We start from the raw sequence: 26,632 nt of genomic DNA, 5'->3' as shown, positions 1-26,632 counted from the left end.
ATATTATTTTGATATATAATAATTATTTAATAAAAATAAATAAATATTAAAACACTTCAGGAACTTCACGGACTTCGCCCCCGAAGACAGATACAAACCACGCCCATCAGCGCGTATGTTTACATAAGTGAATCAGCTGATCTGATCAGCGATCATGTCGTTTATAATTACACAAACTTTAATCTGAGCATATAATCGATGCCTCGACGGGGTCATGGAGACACGGAGCCGCTGCTTCAGTCCTCTCACGACGATGAAGACGGTAAAATACTTTAATACTCAGATCATAACTGCATTTAATAGTGCTGGAGCTCTCGGTCCGAAACGTTCATAAGATTTACGTTAATGTAACTATAGTTGTACGTTTTAGGTCAGTTAGTTGCTGATATTGACAGTTTTGCACCAGATCTATGAATTATTAACTATTAAATCTGGGTTTAGTTGTAGAATTTGTAAATGAGGGTTTGAGTCCCTCACAAAAAAGTTACCACAATATATATATATTTAATTTTTAATAATTTATTTATTTATTTATTTATTTTCTCTATGGTACTACCAAGGTACATATAAAAAAAATTTGTATTGCCATGGTACCATGTCCAAAAACATTGTATTACTATAGTACAATCTCCACAATCCAGCTACTATCAGAGTACTTTTTTATTAGTGGCTGCAGTCTGCTGTGATCATGTGTGTGTTATTGTGGTTTTATTGATATGGTGTTTCTATCAGGTGATCAAGTGTGCGGCAAGAAGCTCTCTTATGAGGTGGCAGTCGAGGAAGCAGGTTTAAATCACCTTTATGTATTTAAATATGCTGATTTATTTCCTCGCCGTGTTTCTAGATGCAGGTGTTTGTGTCTGTCTGTACAGGGTTCGGGCTCTTCCACTGGCTGCTGTTGGTCGTCTGCGGCTGGGCAAATGCCAGTGATGCCGTGGAGATCCTGTGTGTGTCCTTCCTCCTGCCCACTGCACGCTGTGACCTCCAGCTCAGCTCGGCCGACATGGGAGTCCTCACTGCCAGCATATTCCTCGGTTATTATCATCCTTTATCCTAAATATGATCATAATAATATTTTTTTAGTCTGAAATGCTTTACATTTGAGCTCCAAGGAGACAGACCCTAAACAAAATGTCTCGAAAGCTACTTTGGATAGAAACGCATCTCAAATCCCTTTATTGTCACATATACACAAGTGCAACAGTGGGTGAAAGTCTTGGGTGCAGTTCCAAGCAACATAGCAGTATGACAATTACAATAAACATCTGATTTACACATAACACAGTTTACACCTCTGTTACACAACACAATATACAATATATACCTAAGAATATACAATATATAGTATACACAAAATAAGTATACAGTATACTTACACTGTTTAACCATTATGACACACCACCCACTTAGACAATAGGAAAAAGAGTCAGCAGTAAACAAAATTGGGGTGATGCATAATTCATGGAAATAGAAAAATCTGTCTGGATGGATTTGCTCTGACTACAAACAAACTGCAGGTCAAACATGGAGCATTATGCATTCACTTCTCATTTTTATGAAATATGCAGTTATTACATACCTCGGGTCTTTAGCGACCCGGCATGTACAGTGGTGGCCAAAAATATTAGCACCCTTGGTAAATATGAGCAAAGAAGGCTGTGAAAAAAAAATCTGCATTTTGTGAAATCTGCAATTCACAAAAATCTAACTCTAATTGAAGTACAACAATTGAAACAGGGGAAATATCTCATTATTAAATAAATATTTTTTCTCCAGAACATGTTGGCCACAATTATTGGCACCCCTAGAAATTCTTATGAGTAAAATATATCTGAAGTATATATTCCCATTCATATTTTTTAGTGCAACTGGGTGACTAGGAACATGAAATTGTTCAGCCATAAATTCCTGTTTCACAGGGGTATAAATATGAGGTAACACACAGGACAAAAATTCCCTTAATCATCAATCACAGTGGGTTAGACTAAAGAATATAGTTCTGATGTGTGGCAAAAGGTTGTCGAGCTTCACAAAATGGGAAGTGGCTATAAGAAAATAGCCAAAGTATTGAAAATGCCCATTTCCACCATCAGGGCAATAATTAATAAAGTTCCAATCAACCGGTGATCTTAAGAATTGGCCTGGAAAAGGACGTGTGTCTATATTGTCTCCACACACAGTGAGGAGGATGGTTCAAGTGGCCAAAAATCTCCAAGGATCACAGCTGGAGAACTGCAGAAATTAGTTGGGTGTTGGGGTCAGAAAGTCTAAAATATATATATATATATATCAGACATCACCTACATCACCACAAGTTGTTTGGGAGGGTTTCAAGAAAAAAGCCTCTGCTTTCATCCAACAACAAACTCAAGCATCTTCAGTTTGCCAGACACTACTGGAACTTCGAATGCGACCAGGTTCTATGGTCAGATTAAACAAAAAGAGCTTTTTGGCAGCAAACACCAGAGATGGGTTTGGCGCACACAGGGAAGAAGTACCCAATGCCCACGGTTAAATGTGGTGCTGGATCTTTAATGTTGTGGGGCTGTTTTTCTGCCAGAGGTCCTGGACATATTATTTGGATACATGGCATCACAGACTCTATCAAATACCAACAGATAAAAAATCTAAACCTGACTGCCTCTGCCAGAAAGCTTACCATGGGCCCTGGTTGGAACTTCCAACAGGACAATCATCCAAAACAAACATCAAAATCAACACAAAAATCATTCACTGACCACAATATCAAGATTCTGCCATGGCCATGCCAGTCCCCAGACCTGAACCCCATAGAAAACCTGTGGGGTGAACTGAAGAGGAGAGTCCACCAACATGGACCTTGGAACTTGAAGGACCTTGAGAGATTCTGTATGGAGGAATGGTCTCAGATCCCTTGCCAGGTGTTCTCCAACCTCATTAGGCATTATAAGAGAAGACTCAGAGCTGTTGTCTTTGCAAAGGGAGGTTGCACAAAGTATTGAATACAAGGGTGCCAATAATTAGTCCAGTGCGTTTTGGAGAAAAATATTTATTTAATAATTAGATTTTACCCCTGTTTCAGTTGTTTTTCTTAAATGAAAGGTTAGATTTTGTGAATTGTTTGAACGAAAGATCAAAAGGATAAACGATGCAGATTTTTTTCACAGCCTTCTTTGCTCATATTTACCAAGGGTGCCAATATATTTGGCCACAAATGTATATCTATCACAAATAGATCTACAAAATGCACAGATGGTGTCAGAATTTTTAAAACATTTTCAAATAAATAGTTAAAAAAATAATAAAATAGAATATATTCTGATATATTTTGCAGTTTTATTTTTCATATATCAAAGAGATTATGGAACAAGTATAGAACGGGATTCATTACTTCCACACTGAATTTACATGAGACGCAACTGGCTCTCAAAAACATATTGAGCTACACATAACACATAAGCTACACATATGTATTTTCTCAGGCACTTTTTGAGTCTAAAATAAATAGATGCACAACTTGCATAATTTCAGTAGTACACCCAATTGATAATAGCCAAATTATGCTTATGTGGTACACTTGCTATAGTTTACTTGAGTAACAAATAGCATGTATTATATGTGTGTACACGCATATGGGATACTGATAATTCACTATTGTCACACAGAAAATCAATGTGATATAGTAGTTATTTATATGAATATAGTACTCATTTGTCCTGTAATAAATAAATATTTATCCTGTGGTAGTAAACTTATATAGATATGAAATAATTATAAAAATCTGATTCATGGAACTGCAAAAATATTGTAAAATAAATCAACACTATTACATATCTCGGGTCTTTAATGACCCTATTCACTTTTAGTAATTAAGCAGTTATAATTTTATTTTTTTCATTTTATTTTTTTTTTGGCAATTTTACCTTGTTTCTTTTGTTTTGTTGCACTACTCAGAAGAGAAAGGTTGAGGAATACTAAAGAGGTGGGGCACAACTCCAAAAATGTATGATGTACAAGAGGTGGAATGAGGTCCCGGGTCACTAAAGACCCGAGGTATGCATTAAAGGGTTAAAAAAACAAACAGCAAGCATATGTACGTTGGCAAGACGGCATATCATTTGGAAAACTTTTCATTCTGTTTTATACCACCTTTATTTACGATATCAATATCGTAAATAAAGCAGATTCACATACACTCTAAATCCAGAACATAATAAAAATATCTGATGAATATCTTCCTATCATCTGTAAGGGAAGGTTTTAGCCACGTATTGCAGATTGATGTGCCATCAAGGGAAATGGAACGTCTGGTATTTCCTCTGACAGGTATGATGGTGGGCGGTTATGTTTGGGGGTATCTGGCCGATCTCAGAGGGAGACGCAGCGTTCTGGTCGTGTCTTTGGCAGTGAACGGCACGTTTGGGGCCGTGGCGAGTTTGGCCCCGAGTTTCTGGCTCTTTCTGCTTCTGCGGTTCTTCAGTGGAGTCGGGTAACAACAACACGACAGAAGAGTTTTTACATACACAGAAACATGTTGCAGTTAGGAAGAATGTCAACACATTTGACTGGAATCACCTGCATGTGTCTCGTATCTCTCCCTCAGAGTTGGTGGATCCATTCCCGTGATCTTCTCGTATTTTTCCGAGTTCCAGCCGCGACTGCGGAGGGGAGCTATGATCAGCGCTCTCGCCACCTTCTGGATGGCTGGAAATATTTTAGCAGCAGGTAAAACCATAATTAATTTAGCAGATAGTGGAGCTCAATGGATTAAGAAACACCCTTCGTATACTTAGGAACTGAACATGGTAAAAATCACTTTTTTACCACAGACTTTTTAAGATGATATTTTGAATGTCTTTCTCCAGGTGTGGCTTGGTTGGTCATCCCCAGGACATATCTTAATGTTCATTTGGGCTGGTTGGATTTTCAAAGTTGGCGTCTTTTCGTGGTCCTCTGCTCCATCCCCAGTCTGTCATCAGCACTGATCTTCAAGCTCTTCATGCCAGAGAGTCCCAAGTTCCTCATGGAGGTACAGACACGTGGAACACTGCTATCAGAATGAACAAATGTTGTCACAGTTGAACCAAAGTTCTTGAAAGTTCAGCCAAAAAGTTAAGAACGAGGCTGTGAGGAACGGAGTAGTTCTTCAATTGTGTAAATTGTTCGTAAAGCCATTGTTACTAGGGCTGTCAATCGATTCAAAATGTTTAATCAAAATAATTACATGACATGCCGATTAAATAAATCACAATTAATTTTGTATACCATTATTCGCTGAGAAAGCACATGATACTTAATAATTCAAATCTGATAGGTAAAGTTTGTCGAAACTTTGATGTTTGCTTGACAAAGCCTGATTGAAAGTTTAAAAAGATAGACAGACAGATAGACAGACAGACAAAGATAGATAGATAGATAGACAGACAGACAGACAGACAGACAGACAGACAGACAGATAGATAGATAGATAGATAGATAGATGGACAGACAGATAGATAGATGGACAGACGGATAGATAGATGGACAGACGGATAGATAGATGGACAGACAGATAGACAGATAGATAGATGGACAGACAGATAGATGGACAGATAGATGGACAGACAGATAGATAGATAGATGGACAGATAGATAGATAGATAGATGGACAGACAGATAGATAGATAGATGGACAGACAGACAGATAGATAGATGGACAGATAGATGGACAGATAGATAGATGGACAGACAGATAGATAGATAGATAGATAGATAGATAGATGGATGGACAGACAGATAGATAGATAGATAGATGGACAGATAGACAGATAGATAGATGGACAGACAGATAGATAGATAGATGGACAGACAGATAGGTAGATAGATAGATGGACAGACAGATAGATAGAAGGACAGACAGATAGATAGATAGATAGATGGACGGACAGATAGATGGACAGACAGACAGATAGATAGATGGACAGATAGATGGACAGACAGACAGATAGATAGATAGATGGCAGACAGATAGATAGATAGATGGATGGACAGACAGATAGATAGATAGATGGACAGACAGATAGGTAGATAGATAGATAGATGGACAGATAGACAGATAGATAGATGGACAGACAGATAGATAGATAGATGGACAGACAGATAGGTAGATAGATAGATAGATAGATGGACAGACAGACAGATAGATAGATGGACAGACAGACAGATAGATAGATGGACAGACAGATAGATAGATAGATGGACAGACAGATAGATAGATAGATAGATGGACAGACAGATAGATAGATAGATAGATGGACGGACAGACAGATAGATAGATAGATAGATGGACAGACAGATAGATAGATAGATGGACAGACAGATAGATAGATAGATGGACAGACAGATAGATAGATAGATAGATAGATGGCAGATAGATAGATAGATAGATAGATGGCAGATAGATAGATAGATAGATAGATGGACAGACAGATAGATAGATAGATAGATGGACGGACAGACAGATAGATAGATAGATAGATGGACAGACAGATAGATAGATAGATGGACAGACAGATAGATAGATAGATGGACAGACAGATAGATAGATAGATAGATGGACAGATAGATAGATAGATGGACAGATTGATGGACAGATAGATAGATGGATGGATGGACAGACAGATAGATAGATAGATGGACAGACAGATAGATAGATAGATAGATGGCAGATAGATAGATAGATAGATAGATGGCAGATAGATAGATAGATAGATAGGGCCTATTATAAATATAATAATTCAGATATTCAGATTGAAATGTATTACATTATTGTGGCAGACGAGTAAAACATTGACCTACAGTCAACAGCAATCCATTTTGCATTGAGTTCGTCAATCTATCTTGCTCTATTTGCACGCGTTCCTGCATTCCGTCTGCGCTAGATGCTTTTGGATCGTCTCACTGGTATTCAGCGTCATAAACGCTACGTTTCTAGGAGGCTGTGTCAAGTTAAAATTAGTTGAAACTTTTAAAATCGTCTCTGGAGAACATCCTATGGGGTCATGAATGGCTCTCATTCTGTGGCTGCGCTGCTTGTGAGGTTTGTGCGCTGACTTCCCCCTGCTGATTTGGCCCGTAAAAACACGTACTTCAAGCTTGAATTGCTCCTACAAAATACAAACTTTTATTACAGAATTTTCGCACAGGGATGTGGGGGCATGATTCGATTTCGTAAAATGTTTTAACACATAATTTTTTTATATAATTAATCGCACTAAATAAACACATTAAATCCACAGCCCTAATTGTTGCATTCATTTCAATGCAACAATTTACATAAAAATGGTTTACAGATGATTTACACAGAAATTTGTTCTGCTCGTGTTTCATTTACAGTATGAGGGCAAAAATGTCGTACTCTTGTGAATGTTGTTGTGTCGATCGTTTAGCAGACGAAACATTGCAACACAACAGTATGATGTTAAGGGACTTCCATCCCTCATAGTCTTGTTTTCGTTTATGTCCAATTAAATATGGGGTCTATTCTCAGGTCTTTAGCAGATTATGTTGCTTACTAACAATACCGTGTGTTATTAACACCGAATGTTTATCAGGTTTCATGAAATAATCATTCTGTTTCCACAGGCTGGGCGTGAGACAGAGGCTCTGTCTGTGTTCCAGAAGATGTTTAGACTGAACAACAGAGGTGTCGTCAAACCATTTCCTGTACGTACAACCTGAGTCCAACCTTCCCACTGTTCGACATTATCGTGATAAATCAGTTTATGATGATGAGTTTGTGTCTCAACAGGCACAAGGGCTTGTTATCAGACCTAAAGATGACGAGGAGAAGATCAGACCCAGTACAGGCTCAAGATCTGAACGTTTCTGTGGCCTTCTCAAACGGGTAATGACCCCTGACCTTTGACCTTTGTTTGTCTGTTTGATTGGAATATATTTGTGTATTATTCTGTATTAGTAAACAGCGTTACTCACCTCTTAATGGCTTTGCTGGTTGTTTTTCAGGCACTTTCCCCCATTAAGCAGCTGTTTGTTGGACCGCTGGCTTCCAGAAGTGTTGTTCTGCTGATAATATTTTACTGCATTTCATTTGGGTATGAGAATAAGTGATATATAGCCAAATACATATATACATATATATATACATATATATATATATATATATATATATTACATTTTATTTTTATAATATAGGTAAATATGGGACACTCCATATTATTGTCCTCTTCATATGTCATTGTGTTTTGATTTATGACTGCATTAATTCAACAAGATAAAAAGTTGCAATAAGTACATACAGTATATTTGGTATATTTTCCAGTATCTTCTAATGTAGTAGACTGAGATGTAGCGCAACTCTTCTAAAATGCACGATTTGGAATGATAGTATTCTTGTTTGAAAGTAGTGGTTCTGGTTTAAATGATGCAGGCTGCATTTACGTATAATTTAATATTGTGAATCTCTCTGTTCAGGTATTATGGGTTGTGGATGTGGTTTCCGGAGCTGTTTAAGAGAGCAGAAGATGGAGGGTCTCCATGTGCCAACGCATCTAGAGTCCAAAGCTCAGAGAATGAAAGCTGCTACCCTGTCAAAACTGCTGGTATGATGACATTATAACAAGTTGAAACTAGACTAAATTAAATGAAACGAGGCGAGATTGATCATCATTAAAGGGACAGTTCACCCATAAATGAAGATTTTCTCATCATTTACTCATCCTCATGCCATCCCAGATGTGTATGAATTTCTTTCTTATGCAGAACTCAGATGAAGATTTTTAGAAGAAAATCTCAGCTCTGTAGGTCCATACAATGCAAGTGAATGGTGACCAGAACTTTGAATCTCCAAAAAGCACATAAAGGCAGCACAAAAGTATTCCATAAAACTCGATTTTTAATCCATGTGTTCTGATGCGATCCATTCGGTTTTGGGTGAGAACAGACCAAAATGTAACTAATTTTTCACTATCTATCTCTATCTAGTGCTCTGTGCATGCGTCAAGCAATAGGAAGTTAAATCGAGTTTGAAATCATGATTTTGCCTAAAGACTGCAATGGCAGGATGTATAGTGAAAAAGGAGTTATATTTTGGTCTGTTCTCACCCAAAACCAACTGGGTCACTTTAGAAGACATGAATTAAACCACTGGAGTTGTATGGATTACTTTTAAGCTGCCTTTATGTGCTTTAAAGCTTCAAAGTTCTGGTCACCATTCACTTGCATTGTATGGACCTACAGAGCTGAGACATTCTTCTAAAAATCTTCACTTGTGTTCTGCAGAAGAAAGAAAGTCATACACATCTTGGATGGCATGAGGGTGAGTAAATGATGAGAAAATGTACATTTTTGGTGAACTATCCCTTTAATTCTCATTAGCAAAAGCAGAAAAATGTAAGATATTTCACAAAATTTCCAATTGGAAAATCTCTCCAAAATACAGTACATTTTGTTAGCAAATATGTGTCATTTTGTTAACTTAAAGTGTATTTTAAAAAGTTTTCATGAGTTTATATTTGTGTTTTTTTTTTTTTTAAGTGTACATGGAGGGTTTCGTAACCGCAGCCTCAAACTTGCCTGGAAACATCTTCACGATCTTGGTCATGGACAAGATCGGAGGGAAAATCCTGCTCTGTTAGTACAGTATGCTTTTATTTGTGTTTGTATATGAGAGAAACCTTGAGATTGAGAGTATTCTACGTATTGATTCTGTGTGTATTTTGATTGACAGCTGTCAGTCTGCTGGTGTCCAGCGTGAGTGTGTTTGTCATCTACGTGGTGAAGACTAAATCTCAGAGTCTGCTCGTGTCCTGTGTGTTCAGCGGAGTCTCCGTCATCTCCTGGAACGCTCTGGATGTGGTGGGGACGGAACTCTATCCAACACAACTACGGTAAAAACACGCAATTCCCTAATGCTTCAAACCACAGTATTACTGACTAATATTAATTCTTCAATAATAGTTTATATAATAAATAGTTTTATTTCTTATTTCACATGTAAACAACCAATCATTAGAGGTCATTTACATATAGAAGTCTTAAAGGTGCAGCAACATAAAAAAAAAAACAGTGCAAAATAGTTGTGTAAAACTAAATTGTTGTTTTGGTGCACGAAACTTTGACTAACATTATAATATCTTTTAGGGTGAATATATAATGACAACATTTTCAGTTTTGAGTGAACTATCTCCTTTGAAATACCATCTGAAATTTAAATACAACTGTGTTAAGTTGGGATGTGTTGGGAATCGATTAATCGAGTACTCATTTGGCTTTAAATATTTGACCAGTATAAACAGTACTTGAATATCGCAATTTGATTTTCCTTTGTGCCTTTGCCTGCTGTGGAGAACAATAAAAATGATTCTCTCACCTAAATCTTGCCGTTACAACTCAATGCATTGGTTGACGCTGTGGATGCATGACATTGTTAAAGGAATAATTAAATTATTTGAAGTGATTAAATTGCTTCACAAGACTTGAAATGTATGTTTCTATGTGTTAGTGCAAATGTTGTTGTTTTTTGGTCATTTTTTAATCTAGATGTTTTTTGTGCAAAGCACTCATTTTTTCATCAGAAAAACACAATTTCAAGTAATCGAATACTTTTTTTTTTTTTTATATGTTAAGAGTACTCAACTACAAAATTACTCGTAATGCCCATCCCTAATATTTAAGTCTGTTTTCTCTTTTCTAGCTCCTCGGCTCTGGGATTTTTCACTGGAGTGGGCCGTGTGGCGGCGATCATGGGAAATGTCGTTTTTGGGCAGCTGGTGGACTCTAACTGTGCTGTACCTCTGCTGCTGGTCTCTGCACTCCTTTTGGCGGGAGGACTGGTGGCTCTACGTCTGCCACAAACTAAACAGACTGAACTTACATGATACACACATGCAGTTAGCATCAGCCAAGTCAAAGCATGTGATTCTTGGACCAAAATACCAAACCAAAGAGCTTTGTTTGCAGTTTCGCCAAATGTTGCACAAGAGCACTTTTGGAAGCCTACACGTTTTCTTTTACTTTTCTGTGCTGATTGGAATTCTGACTACACTCTTAGTAGTTGAAAGCATCGTTAAAGTAGTCAAAATATTTAATAAACTAACACACAAGGGATTCTGTAAAATCTTCGTGTCATGAAAAACAGTCCAAGATGAAGGATGTGTTTAAACTTTTAAAGTCAACATAAAAGGGCTCAAAATCTGAATTTCGATTAAAGATTACAAAGATAATCAATGATGAATCATGCAAAATAAGACCAGGAAAATGTATTAAGGGTCATATTTGATTTCATGTTGACTTTGTTGTAAATCCATGTGGAATCGTAGAATATATGATCAATTTAAAGGAACATTTTATAAAATTATTAGCTTCACATTTCTACCCTCCAAAAATTGGTCCCCATTGACTTCCAATGGAAGTGCCTCACTGTAACTTTGATTTGAGCTTTCTATAAAGAAAAGGAGGGACAAATCGCAATTATTGTTTGCGGTAATCAACATTATGCCACAAATGCTGCCAATTGAGCTTAACATGGATTGAACCCGGAACATTCTTTTAAAATTTTGTTGATTGTGTCATTTTTGTATGAGTGTAAATTATTAGCTTTTTTACAATGGCTATACATTTTTTTATTTAAATAAACAGAACATCCAATGGAGCAATGCTTCAACAACTTTATTTTGTTCTACCTGAACATCATCTACATTTGTAAGTAACCATGGCAACACTTGCAGAGCAATGAGGTAGACTTCTAAAAAGCAAAAGGCAACAAGGAAGTGAAGGATGCTCTTTGGCACAGCTTCAGCAAGAAACTAGGGTACTGGGGCAACATTTGCTTGACGGATTGATTAATCTAAGATTAGGATAGTTTAGTTCTAACTTAAACAGAAAACTCAATGTAACCGGGAGTATTCAACCCCTTTCTCAATTAAAGTATTTTAAAACCACTGGCAACAGTGCTACATTAAAAATTAAGTGCAACAATTTGATTAAAACTATGTACAGCACAATCTCAGCGGTCAAAGTGCATTCCAGAGTTGTTAACGTATCTGATCTGATGGTTGATGGCGGGGTGGTTGCTTAGCAACAGCATCAGCTAGATATTTCGCAAGCCAAGATGCTCATCAACCATTTAATATAGTGTTAAAAAAGCAAAATTAAATTAAAAAAAAATGGCCCCACAGGAAAAGACACTTGGGATGGGAAAACATAAAAAATCTTCAAGTCTATTGGTTCATATTTCCATGGCATGACCCAAACCAGCAGGTAGAAAAGCAAGGAAAACTGCCTTAAAATGTCAACATAACAAAACTCTCTAAAAATCACCAGCAGACCAGCCAATTGAAATTAAATCAAATAAAATACTGGACTGGAAAAGTTGACAACAAATGAAAGGCTGAAGGCACCAACTGGCATTTGCCTGCATCAGAGGATCAAACCAGTGAGATAATAAACTAGTATTCTATGCCTGCAAAAACACAAACTTTTAAAATCAGGTGGCAGTTTCTCTCCCGGCCACCTCTCTTAAACTGTGCAAAAATGTGTGTGCATAGAGCATTAATGAATGAGAAAGAGAGCAGTGCAAGAAACGCATTCACTTCCCCAAAGAAGACTTCCCTTTCCACATTCGCGCTAAAATATTTCCACAAAACAGTAAGCTCAGTCCAGACACTCTTGCCCATGGCTGCTCCTTGGAGAAACAGCAGCTTCCTGACTTTGTTGTTTTAGTTGGGATTCAAGCCCTTCTGGTTCCTCATGAGAGGTTGATGACTGCTCAACACCTCCAAAGAGTGCCGCCAATGCCAGCAGGCTCGACAATAGTATTTAAAACAGGCCTGAAAAAGAGAGATGAAAAAGTTATTTCACCCATAAATGAAAATTCACCCTCATGCTGTTCCAAAGCCATCTGACTTACATTTTCTGCAGAGCACAAAATGAAAAATTGTTATGAATATTCCAGTCCGTCTTTTCAATACAATGGCAGTTTATAGCAACTCACTTTAAAGCTTAAAAATGGACCCAAAAGTATCATAAAAGTAGTCCATGCGGCTTGGGCATCACATTGCAAGTATTCTGAAAGCGTAGCATGGGTTTTGGTGAAACAACCTCAAATTTAAAGGGATAGTTCACCCAAAATTGAAAATTCTCTCATCATTTACTCACCCTCATGCCATCCTAGATATGTATGACTTTCTTTCTTCTGCAGAACACAAACAAAGATTTTTAGAAGAATATCTCAGTTCTGTAGGTCCATGCAATGCAAGTGAATTGTGACCAGAACTTTGAAGCTCAAAAAGCACATAAAGGCATCATAAAAGTAATCCATATGACTCCAGTGGTTAAATTCATGTCTGCAGAAGTGATATGATAGGTGTGGGTGAAAAACAGATTCATATTTAAGTCCTTTTCTACTATGAATTCTCTTTCCTGCCCATTAGGCAGCGATTTGCAAGAATGCGAATCACCAAAAACAAAAAAAGAACTCTTTTGTGCTTAGGAGGGCTGTTTGAAAGTGGAGATGTATAGTAAAAACAGGACTTTAATATTGATCTGTTTCTCACCCACACCTATCATATCACTTCTGAAGACATGAATTTAACCACTGGAGTCTATTGGATTATTCTTATGCTGCCTTTATGTGCTTTTTGAGCTTCAAAGTTCTGGTCTCCATTCACTTGCATTGTATGGACCTACAGAGCTGAAATATTCTTCTAAAAATCTTCATCTGTGTTCTGCAGAAGAAAGAAAGTCATACACATCTGGGATGGCATGAGGGTGAGTAAATGATGAGAGAATTTAAATGTTTTGGTGTACTAATCTGTTTCATTGAAAATCTTGATGTACTTTTGGGTCTTTTTTTAAGCTTTAAAGTGAGTCACTATCAACTGCCATTCTACTGAAAAGACAGGCCGCGATATTCATTAAAACATCTCCTTTTGTGCTCTGCATAAGAATAAAGTCATGGGGGTTTGGAACAACATTTCATTTTTGGATGTACTATTCTTTTAATGTGGATCTGAACAAGCCGTAACTCTAGATATGATGCTCCACAGCGTTTGGTACATACCTGAGCCCTACAGAAGAATGGGCCGGGCTGACTGCTACACATTTGGCACAAAGAGTCATCCAGATATGGGTCAATCTGGACCTACAGAAGAAGAAAAGAGAGCAGTAGATTAAGGGTTAAAACACAGAACTGGAATGATCTCATGGTTCTGGTTTTTATACAGTAAGTTCAACTCAGTACCTTCTTGGTAAACTTGCAGGTTTTTATTTGCACAAATGCAGCGGTCACAGCTTTCAAGTAGCTCCTCTGGCTTCTGAAGGTCACTCTGCCAGAACCTAGAAGGAAAAACTCAACTTTAGAAGGAATATTGCGTGTTCAATATAAGTTAAGCTCAATCGACAGCACTTGTGGCATAATACTGATTACCACAAAAATACTTTTGACTCGTCCCTCCTTTTCTTTAAACAAAGCAAAAATCTGGGTTGCAGTGAGACACTTACAATGGAAGTGAATGGGGCCAATCTGTAAACATTAAAATACACACTTTTTATACTCAAGTATAGCCAGACGTAAACAATGTGCATGTTAACCTGGTTTTAGTGTGATCAAATCGCTTACTAACCTTTTCTATGTAAAGTTATATCCTGACGAATTAGTGGCATAAACCATAAAATGACCATAAAAATAACAATAGATAACTTTAAATAAATGTACAGCTCAAATAATACTCAAGTTTTAATAGAAGAATGAATGTAAGTGTTTTTAATAAATTACACTGGCGGCCAAAAGTTTGGAATAATGTTCAGATTTTGCTCTTATGTTCAACTGATCACAATGTATAGTCAGGACATTAATAACGTGAAAAATTACTATTACAATTTGAAAAATGTTCAGAACTTCTTAAACTACTTCAACGAGTTCTCATCAAAAAATCCTCCACGTGCAGCAATGACAGCTTTGCAGATCCTTGGCATTCTAGCTGTCAGTTTGTCCAGATACTCAGGTGACATTTCACCCCACACTTCCTGTAGCACTTGCCATAGATGTGTCTGTCTTGTCGGGCACTTCTCACACACCTTACAGTCTAGCTGATCCCACAAAAGCTCAATGGGGTTAAGATCTATAACACTCTTTTCCAATTATCTGTTGTCCAATGTCTGTGTTCCTTTACCCACTCTAACCTTTTCTTTTTGTCTTTGTTTCAAAAGTGGCTTTTTCTTTGCAATTCTTCCCATAAGGCCTGCACCCCTGAGTCTTCTCTTTACTGTTGTACATGAAACTGGTGTTGAGCAGGTAGAATTCAATGAAGCTGTCAGCTGAGGACATGTGAGGCGTCTATTTCTCAAACTAGAGACTCTGATGTACTTATTCTCTTGTTTAGTTGTACATCTGGTCTTCCACATCTCTTTCTGTCCTTGTTAGAGCCAGTTGTCCTTTGTCTTTGAAGACTGTAGTGTACACCTTTGTATGAAATCTTCAGTTTTTGGCAATTTCAAGCATTGTATAGCTTCATTCCTCAAAACAATGATTGGCTGACGAGTTTCTCGAGAAAGCTGTTTCTTTTTTGCCATTTTTGACCTAATATTGACCTTAAGACATGCCAGTCTATTGCATACTGTGGCAACTCAAAAACAAACACAAAGACAATGTTAAGCTTCATTTAATGATCCAAATAGCTTTCAGCTGTGTTTGATATAATGGCAAGTGATTTTCTAGTACCAAATGAGCAATTTAGCCAGATTACTCAAGGATAAGGTGTTGGAGTGATGGCTGCTGTCTAGATTTGATCAAAAATGACTTTTTTCAAATAGTGATGGTGCTGTTTTTTACATCAGTAATGTCCTCACTATTCTTTGTGATCAGTTGAATGTCACTTTAGTGAATAAAAGTACCAATTTCCTTCCGAAACAGCAAAATCTGTACGTTATTCCAAACATTTGGCCGCCAGTGTATAAGCTTCACATTTCTGCCTTTAAACCCTCCAGAAATTGGCTCAATTCACTTCCATTGTAAGTGCCTCACTGTAACCTCGATTTGTGCTTTTTTTTTAAAGAAAAGGAGCACAGGAACAGCACGTTTTTTTAGATGCCGTGACAGATTAAAAAGAATGTCAACTTTTAAAAGCGTGTCTTGAGACACCTGCGGTCTGTTATATGTGTTGCGCTTCATCTAGCTTTTTTAGCGCAAGAACGCATTCAGTCTGAACAGCCCCTAAGAGGCTAACATGCATGTAACAAATTAGCAGGCCCAAACGGAATCTGCAGAATTTGTTCACATTTTCTGCGCTAATATTTCTGCAGAAGGGAATGAAACATAGCAAAATGTATTAAATCAACCTGAGAGTACTATACTCTTATTGGCAGCTAACAGCATCGTGAAATTACCCAAATGTTTCATAAACAAACACGCAAGGGATGGGGAATGCGTAAAACGTTTATGAAAGACAGATGTCGCAATTCTCTGGAAGTTTTCTGTGGAGTTCTGTGCACGCAGATTCCGTCTGGGCCTGCAAATTAGGCAACACTGACAGCATCTCACAAGTTAAAGCTAAGTGTTGTTGGTGTTTAATGAGTTAGGGCAAGTTTTAAAGTTCCTTGTACAGACCTATAGGATATTTGTGCTTGTCCGTGTCGATTCCTGCAAACACGACCCCTCCGAAGAGCTCGTCCATGATGTGGGCCAGAGCCTCTGCATTTAGCATGCCGTGCAGCGCGCCCACAAACACCGTCTTATTGTGACAGAGACGCTGGGTGGGATAACGGACGAAATTACTGTCTGAGATCACCCACGGGATGACCTGCACCTGCAGCACAGGAAATGACAGAGATGAGGTCACAGGTCAGTGGTTAGTAAATGTGAGTGTTGCATGTTGTTCTCACATCTTTGTTGTAAATTCTTCTACTGGACAGTTTGTAGTAGAACTCCAGATAATCGTCAGACTGCAGACGGTGTTGAATACAGGCCTGAAGGAGGATCTTCACAGACTTCTCACAATTAAACAGTAGATACACATAACCTACACAAACACACACACACACACTTAGCACAGTAGTTAGCATACTAAGACTTAGGCTACGTAGCACTAGCAAATTACTTTCCAGCAAAAGTCTGTCTTAAACCAAAATAAAAATGCTGCGGGACCATAGACGTCATTTAAGAATTGAAGAATTTTTACACACAACTTGTCATCATTTACTCACCCTCATGCTGTTCCAAACCATATGACTTTATTTCTTCTGTGGAACACAAAGGAGATGCCAGGTATTACGTTCGGTCTCCATTCACTTTCATTGCCTCTTTTTTCATACAGTGAAACTGAATGGTGACTGAGTCATTTTGCCAAACATCTCCTTTTGTGCTCTATGGAGGAAAGGTAGTCATATGGGTTTGGAACAACATAAGGATGAGTAACAGAATTTTAGTGTTTCAAACAATCTCTTCCATGTTAATCTGAGTTCTTGCCGTAACCAGCCACGACAAGCGAAGTGAGACAAGATATTCTGAGGGTCGCTTGGTTTCTATTTTTGATGTGTTGCACTGGATAGCCCGCCTACAGTGAAATCTCATTGGGTGAAAATCCTGCTCTATAAAGCTGTATATTAAACATCAAATATGTTCTGATTGGCTGTAATTTAGTCTCTTTTTGCAGTATTTTGTGACGTGTATATTTAAGACGAGGACTTTTAGATTGTTGATGATATATGCTGCAACATGGTGATTATAGGAATGCTCGGGGTTCAAAACAAGCTCAATCAACAGCATTTGTGGCATAATGTTGATTACCACAAAATTAAGTTCAATTTGTCTCTCCTTTTCCTTAAAAAAAAATTAAAAAAGCAAATATCAAGGTTACAGTGAAGCACTTAGAATGGAAGTGATTGGGGTCAATTTTTGGAGGGTTTAAAGGCAGAAATTTGAAGCTTATAATTTTATAAAAGCACTTACATTAATTCTTCTGTTAAAGCTTGTGTATTATTTGAGCTGTAAAATTGTTTAAATCTTAATTTTGATTGTTGTTTCAGGATTTAAGCATTTATGGCATAAGAATAAAGTCATGGGGGTTTGGAACAACATTTCATTTTTTGAAAGCGTTTATTGGATATAACTTTACATAGAAAAGGTTATTAAGTGATTTTAATCACACTAAATCACACGTCTCGTGGCTATACTTTTGAAACAGTGAGTATTTTTATGTTTACAATTGACCCCATTCACTTCCATTGTAAGTGCCTCACTGTAACGCAGATTTGTGCTTTTTTTAAAGAAAAGGAAGAACGAGTCATTATTATTTTTGATGTCAAAAATGCTGTTGATTGAGCTTAACCTGTATTGAACCTGAAATACTCCTTTAATATTAACTAATATTAATACTATTAACATTAATATGACCATTATTAATATTACTAATAATACTCTTAATATCAATATTTATTCATTATTAATATTAATGTTACCTTGCGGAGGACAGCGTGGATGTCTTCCGTCTTTACCAGGCCACTCAACTTTCAATGAACCAAAAACACTGAATGTGTTCAACAGACTCGCTATGGAAAAAATAAATAAATAAAAGATAGTCTTCATAGCTTGTTTATGTCCAGAGAGATTATACAGATTAATAATCTATAACTCAAATGTGTGTGTCCATCGGCTCACCCTCTGTGATGTCCCACGGGACACCTCCCAAAAACACTTTACAGGAGTAAACTGGGTTTTTGTAGTGTCGGGGGGGAAGTCGTCCTTCCCAGGTGTAAGTGGCTTCATTAACCGCTGTGACAGACAGTCAATAAGAAAATCAACAATATTAATATGAAATATTTATGTAGAATACACACTAGTGTATCAATAAATAATTATAGATGTGATTAATACTTATAATGCCTAAAATGAGTTTTCAATATTTTATGTTCTTTTTTTATCAATTACAGTGTATCCTTATTAATTGTAACCACCTCAATGATGTGCGTAGAATAATGCAGTGAAGTCTTAATCTGTTTCCTGTTTAATGTGTAGGTGGTTAATATCACCATACCAGCAGCTTGTTTATGAAGCTTCGCCTCTCTCTCGATGCAGACGGAGGGTTTGTTCAAACCCAAAGCGTCCCAACCTGGCCAGGTGGACCCAGTGGACCAGCACCCAGCCAACGACCCCTCAGGCTGAGGAGTGGGGGTGATGGTGGTTAGACGGGCATCTGCGCCCAGTTTCACACCCTCTACCTGCAGTCCAGGCAACAGCAGGGGTAATGGGGGAGAAACTCTGAAAGAGACCTCAGGAAGACAGACACACAGACAACACAACTTCACTTTATGCTACATACAATACTAAATACTATTTACAACACAAAATACTATATATATATACAGTATATATATTTATTTATTTACTGTATATACTATTCTATACTATAAACTAATATCATAAATAATATACACTGTACTACATATTAATATACAGTACTAAACTAATATACTATACTAAAACACTATACTAATATACTATATACTATACTAAAACACTATACTGCATACTATACTAATACACTATATACTATACTAAAACACTATACTGCATACTATACTAAAACATTATACTGCATACTATACTAATATACTATATACTATACTAAAACACTATACTGCATACTATACTAATATACTATACTAAAACACTATACTGCATACTATACTAATACACTATATACTATACTAAAACACTATACTGCATACTATACTAATACACTATATACTATACTAAAACACTATACTGCATACTATACTAATATACTATATACTATACTAAAACACTATACTGCATACTATACTAATATACTATATACTATACTAAAACACTATACTGCATACTATACTAATATACTATATACTATACTAAAACACTATACTGCATACTATACTAATATACTATATACTATACTAAAACACTATACTGCTACTATACTAATATACTATATACCATATACTATACTAAAACACTATACTGCATACTATACTAATATACAATATTCTATACTAAAACACTATACTGCATACTATACTAATATACTATATACTATACTAAAACACTATACTGCATACTATACTAATATACTATATACAATATACTATACTAAAACACTATACTGCATACTATACTAATATACTATATACTATACTAAAACACTATACTGCATACTATACTAATATACTATACTAAAACACTATACTGCATACTATTCTAATATACTATATACTATGCTAAAACACTATACTGCATACTATACTAATATACTATATACTATACTAAAACACTATACTGCATACTATACTAATATACTATATACTATACTAAACACTATACTGCATACTATACTAATATACTACATACTATACTAAAACACTATACTGCATACTATACTAATATACTATATACTATACTAAAACACTATACTGCATACTATACTAAAACACTATACTGCATACTATTATAATATACTATATACTATACTAAACACTATACTGCATACTATACTAATATACTATATACTAGACTAAAACACTATACTGCATACTATACTAATATACTATATACTATACTAAAACACTATACTGCATACTATACTAATATACTATATACTGGTTGCCTGGTTTTTTACACTTTTTCAGAGGCAGGAGATCAGTCCACTAGTGAACAAACTGCCCAATTGGCTAAAATGTTTTTGTTTTGTTATAAGCATAATGGTTTAAATAATAACAGTTTAAATAATAACAAAATTAATTGAGGTTCATGCTTGGAAAAAAAAAAAAAAAATATATATATATATATATATATATATTTGCCAATTGGGGTTAGACAAAAAAATACAAAACAAACAAAACAAATCAATATATATTCTCTGAAAACAAGTCTTAACCCTTTCGCATGTACGATGAAACCGGTGTTATTACACTAGGCTGAGCTCAGACGCGTATGATCAAACTGGAGTGATCTGCATTCATGCTGCTGTTTACCAGCAAAATCGGTTGTCATAATGAACCAGCTGCTCAAATAGTCTTTTCAACATCATAATATCTTTATTTTTATATGTAACATACTTTAAAACAATCACTAAATAAAAGTATAAAGCTGTTAACGTCGGAGCGCACTGTTTAGATGCAGTGCTGCGGCCATGTTTTCTGATGTCAAAGAATATACAAACTAGTCAGTCCACTTGAGACTTCTCTCACTGCATCCATCACAACCACTTCCGGGGCTGGGAGAGTGGAAAGGTTAGGTTTTTAGAACCTTCTATGCTCCTCCTTTTGTATGCTTCTATGACGATACAAACTCAGAATCCCATCTTGCATTGCAACGAAAATATTGCAGCATGCATAGCCGGCAAGTGCATTGGCGATCGCATCTTATCTATCATAATCAATCATTAGAAACGTTTAAAAACCACATTATATGTTTGATAATATATTTTTTTTACTCCACTGACGGCTAGGTTTAGTGCTGGGGTTTGGGTATATAATTAATAAAATATGCATTACTGTTGACTGTATAACATATTTTACAACTAAAAATACAACTCGCTTTTGGCGCCACCCTGTGGATATTTCACCTCATCATATGCTGCTTCGCCACTGGGGGCAGTGTTTTCAAATCTCTGTAAGAACAGACCGATTTCTGATATCAGTCTATATCAGAAAATACTTTATATGGGTATCGTTGTATGGGTTTGTGACCTGAACCATGTTACTCACCAGCTGGTCGGATCCAGATGAGATTCCGCTGGTCTCAGAGTTGACAGGACTGCTGGGTCCAGAGTGCAGAAGAGAGTGAGGTTCTCGCTTTGGCATCACATGACTCAGGCTGGAGAACCGCTCCAGTAGGTCATGCCCACCGGCAAACTCTTGGGCTTGGAAACCTTGAATCTGACCAGGATCGCTGCCTTGTGGAGCACCCAAGAGATTCAGCACTGCAAGAGAAAACTTGAATAAATATTATGGATGAGAAGTGTGTCTCTATGTCAACTAAATACCATTAATGTCAATATGGAATGACATTCACAACCATTTTACTTCCATAATGTGACATATTTCTGAGTGAAACGGGATATTTAACAAGAACTGAATTGATGGGAGGCGGAGCAAGTTATTATATTTTGATCAAATATTATGAAGACAAACCGTTTTTCTTTAGAATAACATCCACAGATGATTTGTTCACAATAAGACCAGGAACATGTATTAAAAAAGTAACTCGGATCAATTCTGGTTTTATGCGGACTTTAAACCAATGACAATGCAGCAGAGTGAATTTTTAAGCACTTGTTTACATTTATTCCTGTAGAAATGCTAAATGAATGAGACAAGTGCTAGATGAGACAGCAAAAAAGAGAAGCGTGTGTGTGTGTGTGTATGTGTGTGTGTGTGTGTTATGTTCCTCTATAACTGGATTTAGGTCAGAACAAACCTTAGGCAACAGCATGACTTTAATTTAAAACAGTTGGACACATATACACACAACTCATTTACGCTTGTAATATAAGATAGGGAAGCTAAAGAGAAAGTTGAAATGAAATGGAAGCCAATGTAGATGAAAGCTGTTTTCTGTCCTCTGTGATGGGTGTGAAAGTGATTAGTCATGAGTGAGAAATTGAGATATGAGGCATCACTACAGATCAGACCTTCCAGAACAATCTATCAAGACACATGTTTGTTTTCTATCATAGTTGGGTCTTTCCAATGACATGTGTGAAGCCTCACAGAAACACTTTTACATTTTCATTAAAGGGAAAGTTCACCCAAAACTGAATGTTTGTCATCATTTACACAGCCTCACGCTGTTCCAAACATGCCTGCCTTTCTTTTTTCCATCTTTGAAACAATGAAAGTGAATGGTGACTGAGGCTGACATTCTGCCAAACATCTCCTTTTCTGTCCCACGGAAGAAAGAAAGTTATTAGGGTTTGGAACAAAAACAGGAGCTATCCCTTTAAGACATTACTGAGTATGTTTATTCGGCCATTTTCATTGTGGGGACCGTTGGCTGCGCAGGCAAAACCTGATTTACACCAACACACAAACTCACAAAGTACCTGAAACTAGCTTGAACTAACAGAGGAACAGCCATACAACTATTAAGCATGTTATCAAATGCACATTCAGCATACAATCCTGCATACTGATACACAAACACAGTGCAGATTGACTCACTGGGTGTCTGTGAGCAGGTTTGGGGCGGGCGCTGGGGTTCCGGGTGGATCCATGGTGGCTGGTTCCAGGAGGGGAGGCTCAGAGACAGCAGGCCCAGACTGAGCTCTTCCACACTGGGCACACCAGACGGAGAGTCCTGCTGCTCTGGAGCAAGCAGCATTCTGCTAACCAGTGGAGAGCTGCCTGTGCCAGAACCATCTGAGAGAGAGAAGAGAGAGAGAGAGAGAGAGAGAGAGAGAGAGAGAGAGAGAGAGAGAGAGAGAGAGGCTGAAATCGGTGTGTGTCATCCATAGTGCAAGAAACAGCTAATCCCATTTATACAGTAAGTTTGTTTTATTGTGCTTATGTTCTTTGTTTTATGTCATTATTAATATTAAGTGTTTTTACTTTTTCATTATTACTTGTGATATTGTTTTTTGTTGTACTACTATTATTATTTCTTATTTAAGTTCTGTTTAGACAATAATCTTACAATGCTATACTATTTGCTACAGTGTATAATACAATACACCAATTTTCATGCCAATAAAGATGAACTGGATTGAGTGATTGAAATTGAATTGAACTGTTAGAATGAGAGAACGATAAAACAATAGATACATACTGTAGATTGAATGACAGACAGATGATAGATAGATGGATAATAGACAGATGATAGAAATAGACAGACAGACAGACATACAGACAGATGATAGATAGATAGACAGACAGACAGATGATAGCGACAGAGAGACAGACAGATAGATAGATAGACAGACATAGACATAGATAGACAATGATAGAGATAGACAGACATAGATAGACAGATGATAGAGATAGACAGAGAGACAGACAGATAGATAGACAGACACAGACATAGATAGATGACAGAGAGAGACAGAGAGACAGACAGATAGATAGACAGACATAGACATAGATAGACAGTTTGCACACAAACAAACACACTCACACACATTTGAGGTGCAAACCTGTCATAGTTCCAGTTGAGGTCATCGTACCTCTTTGTGTTCATCACTGACCTGTTAATCATGTGATTCCACCAATGAAACTTCACACACTACCGCTAGTGCTAAAGCCATACTCACTACATCACACACACTCCAACAGCCAGATCCACCTCCCCATCCCTGCATAAAGTCTCTCTGTGTTTCTGTGGATGAGTGAGCGTGCGAGCGTGTGCTTTGAATCACATGTCAGGGTACCAATGTACTGATTCTCTCTCTCTCTCTCTCTCTCTTTCTGGCTTGTCTTCCATTTGTGGCCTGACTCAGCACAGACAGAGAGAAGGGGGCAGGGCTCCAATAATCACTGTGATTCAGCTCATTTGACACACACACACACACACACACACACACACAAAATATCTGTTATCTAAACCCAGGTTGAACCAAAAACACACCCATGGACTGCCCATAGTGTTGACCCAACACAAACACTGCAAACATTTCTCTTTCGACCTGACAAACTCTAATCTGTTTAATTAAGTTTTACACAACTTCTGGGAGTCATATCTTCAGATTTTACCATCTAATACAAATTTTTACGAGTCGTCATTGGACTGTGTTGAGTAAGCAAAATTTCTATGGCACAACTATATATTCTACTAGGTTTTCTGAATAATAATCAGTACTTATTATTTCTAAATGGACAGAAATTCTAATTACAAACTCATTTGATAAACAATCATTCCTTCTGACTTTTCAAACTTAAAATAGCTCCTTATGCACAAAGATAATTTGGTGTCGTTAAGGTCTTACAAATGAGTGTATAACGTTTATTGGGTTAGTTCACCCAAAAATGAAAATTCTCTCACCATTTACTCACCCTCATGCCATCCCAGATGTGTATGACTTTCTTTCTTCTGTGGAACTCAAACGAAGATTTTTAGAAGAATATCTCAGCTCTGTAAGTCCATACAATGCAAGTGAATGGGTGCCAAACATCTGAAGCTCCAAAATCCACGTAAGGGCAACATAAAAGTACTCCAAACAACACTGGTGGTTAAATCCATATCTTCTGAAGTGATATAATAGTTGTTGGTGAGAAACAGATCAATATTTAAGTCTTTTTGTTCCTTCACTTTCTACTTCTTCTGTTTTAGGTGATCCACATTCTTTGTGCATATCACCCCCTACTGGGCAGGGAGGAGAATTTATGACAAAAAAATTACTTCACTATTGAACTGTTTCTCACCCACACCTATCATATTGTGTCTGAACACATGGATTTAACCACTGGAGTCTTATGGATTACTTTTATTTTGGAACTTCAAAATTTACTTGCATTGTATGGATCTACAGAGCTGAGATATTCTTCTAAAAATCTTAATTTGTGTTCTGCTGAAGAAAGAAAGTCATACACATCTGGGATGCCAGCAGTGTGAGTAAATGATGAGAGAAAAGTTATTTTTGTGTGAACTATTCCTTTATCAACACCTAATCATCTTTGTAAAAACATCTACTATACCTAGCATATACTGTTTTGGGCTGTTTTTGTTTTGCGATATCACTCAGACTTTAACTCATACTGTGTGTGTGTGTGTGTTGATCTCTGTTACCTGCCACGTGTTTCCAGATGTTCTGCTGTTTGGCCCCTGTGAGGAGCCCAAAGTCCAGACAATTTTTCCTCTGATAATCAGACAGAGAGACAGTATGACTGTGACCTTTCTGAGGTAGTTAGCACAACCTGGGTTATTATTAAACCATTCTCCAGAGTAGAGAAAGAAAGTTGCGAATTACTAACCCAGGGTAAAGTGTGAACACAATGAAACAAGAAAACACAGGATTCTAAACACAACTACAAGTGTGAGGCATTTAAACTAGAAACTCTCACCTGCTAAGTCATAGCTAACTACTTAGCTAACTACTACTTACTGACTGGGAGTTTACCAAACAATGACACCTTACCTTACTGCTCCTTACAACTGCAGAATAGTGAGCTGCCTACCTAGGTAGCATTTTGGGAGCAATAGGAGCGTGCAAAATGCTGTCTATGTGTCATTTTCTTTATTTTTCTCTGACGTTATCCATTTAATAGGCTATTTCTTTATTATTTGTTACTTGCCTTATGAGAACTGGCATATTGTTTCATATTGTTGTAACCTTTTGTCTTTACAAATGTATAGTGTTTGTCTTTCTCTGCCTCATACACGCGCGCGCACACCGTTTCTTACCCTGCATAACTCCATTGGACGCTCTTTAAACAGCAAAATGACACAAACACGGCTTCTTTGACCTGATAAAACGGTCGAAGTCTCTCAAAACGACTGTTTTTCTGGTGCAAATTCTGGTGCTGGACACACCCGGGTTCAAACCTGAACACACTGATGCTGACTTCACTTCAGCTCACATGCATCTCACAGATGCATGTCTCCATCGCGTGCAAATCACATGCACATCCGAACGGTCGCGCGCACGGATCCAATGATCAATATCGGCATATGCGTAAATATCAGTCTATATCA

At 37.1% G+C, this 26,632-nt stretch overlaps 2 protein-coding genes across 4 annotated transcripts; one reads left to right on the top strand and one right to left on the bottom strand.

The window, feature by feature from the left end:
* Nucleotides 1-98: 98 nt before the first annotated feature.
* On the top strand, nt 99-11,633 carry sv2 (synaptic vesicle glycoprotein 2). The gene is made up of 13 exons (XM_051691857.1): nt 99-262; nt 733-786; nt 873-1,034; nt 4,306-4,468; nt 4,583-4,704; nt 4,845-5,008; nt 7,603-7,683; nt 7,769-7,864; nt 7,984-8,072; nt 8,452-8,579; nt 9,514-9,609; nt 9,707-9,866; nt 10,673-11,633. The coding sequence occupies exons 1-13, from the start codon at nt 199-201 to the stop codon at nt 10,854-10,856; spliced, it is 1,563 nt and encodes a 520-aa protein (XP_051547817.1). The 5' UTR covers nt 99-198; the 3' UTR covers nt 10,857-11,633.
* Nucleotides 11,359-24,459, bottom strand: LOC127437150 (cytoplasmic polyadenylation element-binding protein 1-like). 3 transcript variants are annotated; one of them, XM_051691858.1, is made up of 11 exons: nt 24,138-24,459; nt 23,170-23,367; nt 21,715-21,929; nt 19,008-19,242; nt 18,632-18,745; nt 18,433-18,522; nt 16,858-16,994; nt 16,583-16,781; nt 14,219-14,313; nt 14,039-14,119; nt 11,359-12,806 (listed from the first exon to the last, which is right to left on the bottom strand). In XM_051691858.1, exons 1-11 carry the CDS (start codon nt 24,160-24,162, stop codon nt 12,696-12,698), a joined length of 1,500 nt encoding a protein of 499 aa, XP_051547818.1. In that variant the 5' UTR covers nt 24,163-24,459; the 3' UTR covers nt 11,359-12,695. The 3 variants fall into 3 exon arrangements, with proteins under 3 accessions (XP_051547818.1, XP_051547819.1, XP_051547821.1); XM_051691859.1 differs by having other exon boundaries at nt 16,583-16,724; XM_051691861.1 differs by having other exon boundaries at nt 24,255-24,459.
* Between the last annotated feature and the right edge of the window lie 2,173 nt (nt 24,460-26,632).

The sequence above is a fragment of the Myxocyprinus asiaticus genome, chromosome 48 (assembly GCF_019703515.2).
Source record: "Myxocyprinus asiaticus isolate MX2 ecotype Aquarium Trade chromosome 48, UBuf_Myxa_2, whole genome shotgun sequence".
Classification (NCBI taxonomy): domain Eukaryota; kingdom Metazoa; phylum Chordata; class Actinopteri; order Cypriniformes; family Catostomidae; genus Myxocyprinus; species Myxocyprinus asiaticus.
This window is presented reverse-complemented; position numbering and strand designations above follow the sequence as displayed.

Coding starts and splice junctions, on each gene's coding strand:
- sv2 (XM_051691857.1), top strand. CDS start 199: ATGCCTCGACGGGGTCATGGAGACACGGAGCCGCTGCTTCAGTCCTCT. Junction 8,580..9,513: donor CTACCCTGTCAAAACTGCTG/GTATGATGACAT, acceptor TTTTTTTTTAAG/TGTACATGGAGGGTTTCGTA. Junction 9,867..10,672: donor CTCTATCCAACACAACTACG/GTAAAAACACGC, acceptor TCTCTTTTCTAG/CTCCTCGGCTCTGGGATTTT.
- LOC127437150 (XM_051691858.1), bottom strand. CDS start 24,162: ATGACCTCAACTGGAACTATGACAG. Junction 21,930..23,169: donor AACCTGCTCACAGACACCCA/GTGAGTCAATCT, acceptor TTTCTCTTGCAG/TGCTGAATCTCTTGGGTGCT. Junction 16,995..18,432: donor TCCACGCTGTCCTCCGCAAG/GTAACATTAATA, acceptor GTGTTTGTGTAG/GTTATGTGTATCTACTGTTT.